The sequence below is a fragment of the Pithys albifrons genome, chromosome 11 (assembly GCF_047495875.1).
Source record: "Pithys albifrons albifrons isolate INPA30051 chromosome 11, PitAlb_v1, whole genome shotgun sequence".
Taxonomy (NCBI): Eukaryota; Metazoa; Chordata; class Aves; order Passeriformes; family Thamnophilidae; genus Pithys; species Pithys albifrons.
The window spans coordinates 14,522,946-14,531,448 of NC_092468.1; the positions used below are offsets into that span (position 1 = coordinate 14,522,946).

General features: G+C 37.2%; 1 protein-coding gene across 1 annotated transcript in view; it reads right to left on the bottom strand.

Annotated features, from left to right (window-relative positions):
• LOC139677173 (IgGFc-binding protein-like) overlaps positions 1–8,503 on the bottom strand; it is a 96,661-nt gene that overhangs the window by 7,015 nt on the left and 81,143 nt on the right. The window contains exons 44-50 of the mRNA XM_071566897.1: positions 8,304–8,390; positions 6,708–6,955; positions 6,258–6,435; positions 4,648–4,756; positions 4,035–4,129; positions 998–1,200; positions 560–704 (exon numbers count right to left, since the gene is read on the bottom strand). Coding sequence (XP_071422998.1) covers positions 560–704; positions 998–1,200; positions 4,035–4,129; positions 4,648–4,756; positions 6,258–6,435; positions 6,708–6,955; positions 8,304–8,390 — 1,065 coding nt within the window. The remainder of the gene's footprint in view (positions 1–559; positions 705–997; positions 1,201–4,034; positions 4,130–4,647; positions 4,757–6,257; positions 6,436–6,707; positions 6,956–8,303; positions 8,391–8,503) is intronic.

Here is an 8,503-nt window from a genome sequence, read left to right on the forward strand (position 1 = left end):
TTCTAGAAAGCATCTCCTAAATTTAATTTGCAAATTGCATACAAAATGACAAATTGGTATCAAATGAACTTGTGTAAACATTTCTATATGCTGTTGTAGGTATGATTTATGGTATTTGAAAGTAATACGGAGCTTTTCTACTTATCTATACAAAAATACATATTTATCTGTATAAATATTGGCTTAAATATAAAAGTAAATAAAACTGCATCTGTATATATCAATGCATACAGCACTTGTCATAACCCAGACCCACAGAAGTGCAATGCTCAATTATTCCCAAATTTATAGCTTGCAATACTGGTGATATGGGGCATGAATTTTCATTATCAGGAGAAACAGAACCCAAGTGACCTTGAGAACTTTTGGGCATCAGTTTTTGCTGATGTCCACTACAATAGAAGGACATCTCTTCCTGTATTTTCAGCTCTTAGCATTAACAGCAGTCAGCTGGGAATTCTCTACTATCACATAGGCAGAGAAATTTATAATAAAGCTAGAAGGAGAAGAGAATCTAATTATGGAATTGACATTGGGCTGATTTTGAGGCAGGACTTACCATTGGAATGACAGCCCAGCACACCATCCTGAATACTGCATTCCTCTTGGACTCCACACTCCCAGGATATGCATTCAATGGTGTTATTAGCCTTGCAGGTACAGCGTTCAGTGCAGGGATAATGAGTGAACCAGCTTTCATTCAGCTGCATGGAAAAAACAGTGTGAAAGTATATACTATAAAATGAATAGGAATGTAAAACCATAAGGGAATCAAATTATTAGTATTTCAATGTGGGCAGTTGTAGCCACACAGCTCATGGATCAAGAAGGGTAGCAAAGTAAGTCTATTTTGAAATTATTAATGGTGTAAATATTGTGTAGTGGTATTAACATGCTTTTTATATCATAGTGAGAAAGAATGAGATGCTCTTCCCCCTCCCCCCCCATCCCCACCACCTTTTTTTTAAAATTTATTTAAGTGCCTGAGGTAACTTGCCTGATGATACTGGTTCTTTTCATCAGCACAACCACAGCTGCTTTCGGGCACACATTTGTCTCCACTCAAAACATAGCCTTCCTTACAGAAGCAACCTTCCACTGGTAAAGAACTGCAGGAATCAACTGCTGAGATGTTCAAACAGGTAGAGGGACACCTAGTACCACAGCTCTTGTAGATGCTGCCTCCAGGACAGGACATTGCTAGATAAAGATTAAAAATAAGATCATACAAAAGGGCAAAATTGTGATAAAAGTTTTCCTGATGTTTTCACTGTTTGCTCTTGAAAATATATAAAATTGCTGTTAGAAAGCCTGACACTGGAGAGTGCTATGTAGAAAGGATTCTCTTGCCATGAGACATGGGTGGCTTTTGATAGAGGTGGGCAAGACATTTGGGCTACCCTTGCACTTCACCTCACAATGAAGTCAAACGTTGCAGGCTCAAGTTGAGGATAGGTCTAATGTCATCATACATGACCAGTTGTGGTTGATTCAGTAAACCTTTTTCTCTTGGTTTAAAGGCAGAAACTCACTCCATTAAGGGAATAGAAGAATCTCTACCCATACCAGCTGACATGTCCCCATTAGAGTAGTTACTATTTGAACATCTGCCATGTATTTTAAAATAGAACTAAAAATCACACTCTGTCTTTCACTGGGACCCCTTGAGGAAAATATATTATATTTTCACATCCCTCCTGCTCATGGTAGAACTGGGCTTCTATCACTCAAAGCATGGTCCCTAGGGATAACATGACATTTCACAGAAATCCTGAAGCATTTCTCCATTTCTGTAACTTAAAAAAAAAAAACACAGAAAAATTGTTTCTGGCTAGATTATGTGATAAATCACTACATATTGTTCTTATTTAACTCTGTCCTTACAACAGGATCTCTTAGTCCTGTCAGACAATTACAGCCAACATATCCAGTCATCTAGCCAGACCACCTGCCCTTGGTCAGATTCTTAATTGAGTTTTCATTTGAATCACTGATGGAGAGAGCACTTGAGAGTCAGTCTATCTGATGTTACTGAGTCTTCTCTATCACTATAATCAAGCCATAGATACTTAGATCCTGGGATATGGCCTCAGACTGTGGGGTCTGTATGTCCATAGCTTTAATCTGATTTGCAGGGTTAGAAGCCCATTTCTTGCTCTGTCTTCTTTTGTTATACGAATTCTCTATGCTCTGTCCTTGTCCTCCTAAGGCTGGCTTACTGGGTGCTTTAAAACCATTCTAAACCCACAATAATCCTTCTTCCAAACTGACCAGCTTCTAGAATATTTTTTTTGGGGTATGGAACTGATATAATAAAAATCAGTGTAAAATACAAAAAAAACCCCTAAGGAACAAATATGGTTTATTTAAGTGTGGTTAACCTTTAGAGGACTTTTCTTTTTCCTCTCCTACTGTGCACTTCTAAGGTCCTTCGAAGATGCTGCCCAGAGAAGCTGTGGATGCCCCATCCTTGCACCCCTGGAATTGTTGAAGGCCAGGTTGGATGGGGCTTTGAGCAAGCTGTTTTAGTGGAAAAGATCCCTGCCCATGGCAGGTGGTTGGAACTAGGTGATCTTTAAAGTCCCTTCCAACACAAACCATTCTATGATTTTCTGATTCTATGGCAAGCAGAAAACTGTCCAGTGTTGCTTAAAATCAACATCAGTGGAACCCTTGAAAAGCTTTATTCTAAGAAATATGAGTTCCTTTTATTAAATTTCCCATAAGGTCATTCTGAAGAGAATTAGTTGGGAGATAAGTGATAATACTTGATTTCTTTGCTTTAGAGAGACATACTTGCAAACTTCCTAGAAACAGCTGCTTATCAAAATCTCTTATTAAACTATTATTTTTAGTCAAAATTCATTAATAATCATTTTTGTATGGAGGACTACAAGCTCTACTTCAATTGAGGATGGTAGATTTTCAATTAAGCAAAGCAACAGTTATTTCTCCAGTGTAGAAATTCAGGTAAGATACAGTTGAATGTAATCAAAGTTTCCAAGAATCTAATAGCAAATTATTGGAACTTCAAGGGTTTAATCTGCATGTATCCAAATGTTCTTGAAAATTAGTATTTTATACAAATACTGGTTTGGTACTGAATCTGAAGCAGGCTCAAGACATGACAAAAGATAGACTATATCCAGAACAATAAAATGAAATAATGGGCATGAAAAGGGTAAAGGACAAATAAGTTAAAATCCAAAACAGACATTTATATCACAACACTCACGGCAAAGAGTAGCATTCCTCCACTCTATGCATATCCCAGCATTGACACATAACTCAGCATAGGCCTGTAGTCCATAGCATAAGGATGTTGCCTGTCCACCAGTGAAACACATATCGTAGACACAATTTTCAAAGAAATTCTCTGGACGCACTTTGGTATGACAGTCCTTGAAAATTCCTGTGTAAATCAAGAAAGATATAGAGAAGGATAGAAAAAAACAACTGAGATGTTAAGATCCCAACCAGCATCTAGTTTCTGTCACAGCAAATACATTGTGAGTGCTCCAGGCTAACTTTGCTTAGTAAGACAAACTAGCACTTGAAATGGATGCACAAGGCACAGTGAGAATGGGCCCTCTGCATCGGGTTTTCTTCTTTTTGCATTATTGATACAACATAGCTTACATAGATTAAGTGTTGCTGCCTAGGCAAACCACTAATTCTAGACAACTGCAGGGGCTGTCCAGTGCAGGAAACATTTAAAGAGTTTCAGATAAAACATCCGTAATACATACACTGACAGTGCCCTCTGAACTATTTTTGTTAGCAAACAGAATGCAAGCCACTATAAAGCAAAGAACAGCTCCCTGAACACCTTCTGAGATAATCTTCATGAACACATTGGCACTGTTTGAACAGATGGCATATCCTGACCAAGCACCTCTGAGTTTTACATTTTCCATTTACACTGTAAGTTTTATATTCTTCCAGTGTGAGCTCATCAAAACAGACTATAGAGAAGAGACAAGACAAGCTGTAACATGCATCACATGGCTCACAGAGAACTGCCAACATACTACCTGTTGGGTCTGTGATCATGCCACATGCTGTGTTCTTCTTTGCTTCACTCTCCAACACAGGATCACACTGCTCTTCTGTCCCACCACTGGAGCACCTGGGGAAAGCAAAACGAAATCAGATGTGTGTTTCACATCATTTACTATCAGATTTTCAGTGAAAGATTGGCACATGATAACCCAGAACAACAGAGACTATTTTAGGTCAGTCACATGACTTCATCCAGCTTCTTTGAAAAGCTGATGTCAGTCCCTTCACTGAGTTGAATGGACTCCTTTTTTGATCCCTTCTGGGCTATTCAAAGGCTTATTCTTAGCTGAAAAAAAGAGTTATAGTATCCAAACAGTTACAATTTCCAATCAGGGAACTGGACAAAAGTCCCATCCCCCCTTACACTCAACAGACAGTTCCTGCTTTGGAAAATGAGATTTAAAGGTCACCACCCTTCTGTAATTCTCTGGTTTACATAAAGGTGGAGGTCTGTATTTCTAATGGGCAGCTAGAAGATGTGGAATGGTACTGGATGACAAAGCCAGCAAGTGGATGGTTATTTGATTTTAAAGAGTTTGGTTAGGAAACACCATAGGATTAAATTATTATAATTATTATACATACAAGGTGTTATTCTCAGGCACAAGCCAGCTTTCTCCGAGATCAGTGGAACTACTTGCAATGTCACCATTGGGCTTTATATTGTCATCATTTGGATCACCATTATAATTACCTGTGAAGACAAAAGGAAATTTATGGGACACATGAAGTTCAAACCTGTAAATGAATATTAGGTTTCAGGATGTAAAATAGATTAAAATGATATATAGAGAGTATATATACAACATCAATGTGAATTGGGCAAAATAAGAAGAGCAGAATTATGTTTTAGACTTTGACTACTGACAAGAGCTGCCATTCAACACTTGAGGACTTGAAGCAGGAAGTCTGTAAGCTTCTATGTAACAAGATTCCATTGCATCCAAGAAAGAACTTAGCTATAAACAATCCCAACTCATTTTCTTGGTTCCTACATGTAGAATGTTGGACTAAAAATTACACACTGCTGTTTATACCATTATATCACCATTATATTCTTAGGCAGATTTCCTGAATTGAAAGCATGAAAAACTCATGGAGAGAACTAGAAAGTTCCAGATGTTCCAAAACCAAGACTAATCAGAAACTCACAAGACAAACTACTCTTGTAATTTCTACAATCCCATTTCCATGTTGAAATTTCATATAATCACCTGGATTTCAGAATGTTGTTCCAACTAAACCTGTTCAAGTTCAGGAATTAGCAAACTTCCTGAGGAACAATTTCTGGTCACTACCAATTTCAGTGAGTTCTTACTCTCATTAGCTACAGAAATCTATGACTCCTTTTTACTTTGTTATCGTATTGCAACTGTATTTCTTACAGTGCACAGTAGAAAAATGTCCTTTGTGTCTGATCTTTCTCTAAAAACACCTCTTTGTTTTGTAGTATATGCAGCACTTATATTTTGTGGTATTTTAATTTTGAAATGAATTTTGTTTCTTATTCATCAAGCCTGTCAGCTCAAGATTACCCATATTGGATTCTTGTTATTGCTTTGGTTTTGTCAAGACACTACTTGTCTGAATTGAAATAAAAAGTAGGTAAAAATTAGACTTAGTAGTCTAATTTTTCTTTTATTTTTTCTTCTTCTCTCATTCCTTTAATTGTATAAACATGATCATTCAGATTATAAAAATGCCTTCTAAGAGCACAGAAAAAGACAAGCAGGAAAACTTGAAGATGCTGACAGTAAGTTATTCTTAAAGATTTCTCTCTGCTAAACAAATGTCCTCAGGTTTTTATAATTCACAAAATGAAATGGTATAGCACTTCCACACCAAACAGAAAATGAAGACTTCAGAATCTAAATAACATAAAATGTATTTGTAGAATTCTTAAATAGCTCCATGCAAATAATTACTCTTCCTAATTTTAAACTGTAGAACTGACATCAGGGTTTTTGTTTGGCTAAAAGTATTACTTGTAGTGATACATCACAACATTTTCAAATGGGTAACGTTACCAGGAAATTTCTAAATTCTTAGAGACTGAAAGAGTCTAGCAAATATTTGTCAATACTGTAAATTCTGGTCCATTTGACAAGGACTAGTTGTATGACACCCTAAAAAAGAAGTTTAAGTAATCACCAGCCTTCACAACTCACTAAAAAGTGACTAAGTCTACAACTTACCACAGAGGCCACAGAGCAGATTGCTGTAATTAGAGGGCACAGAGACTTCTGCATAGTGGTTTCCATCATATCTCACCCACAGTCCAAAGTCAGTTTCCAAGAGAACATATCCACCACTGCTTTGAATACTGATCTTCTTCTCAATAAATACAGGCAGATTCATTCTGCGACCATTCACCTGTACAGCAAGTTGTAAAAGTTATTGTATGGCTGCTGGGACTCCTACAACTACCAGCAGCTAGTGCAGATTACTGAAAGTTATGATCTTGTGTACAAGTGAACTGAAATCCAAGAACATTTAGTCTGAGCAAGTTTGTCGGAGATCTCATTAAAAGAGGTACATGTCACTGATGAAAAGAGAAAATTTTTTACAAACTCTGCAGAGGTAGTATTTTATTATCAGCATGTCAGTTAAAGTCATATATGTCTTTTAAACAAGTATTTTCTTACATTCACTTTCTTGTTTTTCAGTAGAGAAATATGGCTGTCATAGACTTCCACTTGCACTGACTTCACATAAGAGACTTTGGTGTTGGCTCCTCTGTGCTCATTTGTTGTGGACACATCAAAGTAGGGAAGATTCTCAGAGACACTGCACACTTTGGAGAGGGTGTAAGTGCAATTTCCCATGAAATTATGGACTCTGTGGTCAAAAGTGTTATAATGTGGATCCCCAGAGGCGCTGCAGGAAGCACGGCCTGTGAAGAAAGAAAGACAGACTAATTCTCTCTGAATCCTCAGCAGAACTTTGGCGTTGCTTAATTGCCATTTTGTTTGTTTTACTCTGTATTTCCTGCTCTGATATAATATTGATGGCATCAGTCAACAGTACTCCAAAGGCCAACTCAGTCTTCTATCTTTGGACCCATAAACAAAATGGTACTCTTGCGTATCAGAAATCTATACTAGAGGCTGAGGAACAAAGGTGAGAAAAAGGCTTTGATAAGCCAAAATAAAAAGCAGTGCTATTAAGACATCATTATAAAAAGTATGGCAGTGAAATTTTAGTGTCCATATTTGAAAGGCTATTTTACTTAAGATCTTTATAGTATTGGTTAGCCAGAAGAGCTGCACTACCAGTAGTCTGGGCGTCTGTACTCACATGATTTATGGAACTTACACTGAACATTGCACACACAGGCTGTCCTTTACACACATAAAATATTGAAGTTAATTAGCCAGTGATAACGTACAAATAGAAGTACACTTTGTGTGCATTTAAGTATGCGACCTGGGGAAGATTTTGAATGTTAATAAGAAATTCCCATTTTGAAGAAAAAAACTTTCCATTAACTCTTAGTGGAGTTGAGCTTGAAGGTGCTTCATGATGCTTACCAGCAACAACAAAAAATAAAGAACTCCTTACCTCTTTGTTTTTCAATAGCATGCTAAAATGTAGCTACACTTATGGTTGTTTCTACACAAGTCTACAAGCTTAACTCCTTACAGAAAAAGTATTAATACTCCAAGAATGCCATACCAAAAAAAGCAGAAGAAATCTAAACTGATTAGGTGAGCTAGGACTCTCTTGCATACAACATGCTAACATATGAAGGAAAGAAGCAGATAAAATTTACCAAAAATGATATTTGTGCATATATCCCAAATATTAAACTAGCAATAATTGCACTGAATCAGTCTTTGCCAGGAAAATAAAATTGCATTAAAAATTTGGAAAATAAATAAAATTTCAAAATATATAAAAAATGACATCTGTATAATAGGTGGAATCTTGCCTTACAAAAGAGTAATTTAAATATTTATGGAGATGGAAAAAAAGAGTAGGTGAGATAACTATTCGTTGGCTGGTCTACTCTTACTGAAACCCCCAGCACTGTGGCAAAGAGACCTAGTACAGAATATACATAGTCAGAACTTAGAAGGAGTTCAGGACATGAAGAAACGACCCACAGGTGGGTTTCAGGGAGCAAGGAAAACCTCTAACCCTCAAGTATAAAAACTCTGTCACTTCTCTGTGACACCTAGATTCAGTAAAGGGGGAAATTATGAGAGGCATTAGGAGTAGGAGATGGGAAACAACAGTACCTGAGCTGGATGGAGGTGTTGCTGGTGTGTGTACAGGTTGTGTTGTAGTGCCTGGCAAGGGAATTGTGGGTGTTGGTGTTGATGGACCTAGAAAAGAGACAGTTAAAGAAGTTATGCACCAACAAGGATTTTTTTTACAGGTGAGCACTTCTTTAACCCTAATGAAATACCCAAGCACATGAAAAGGCATGACCAGGACA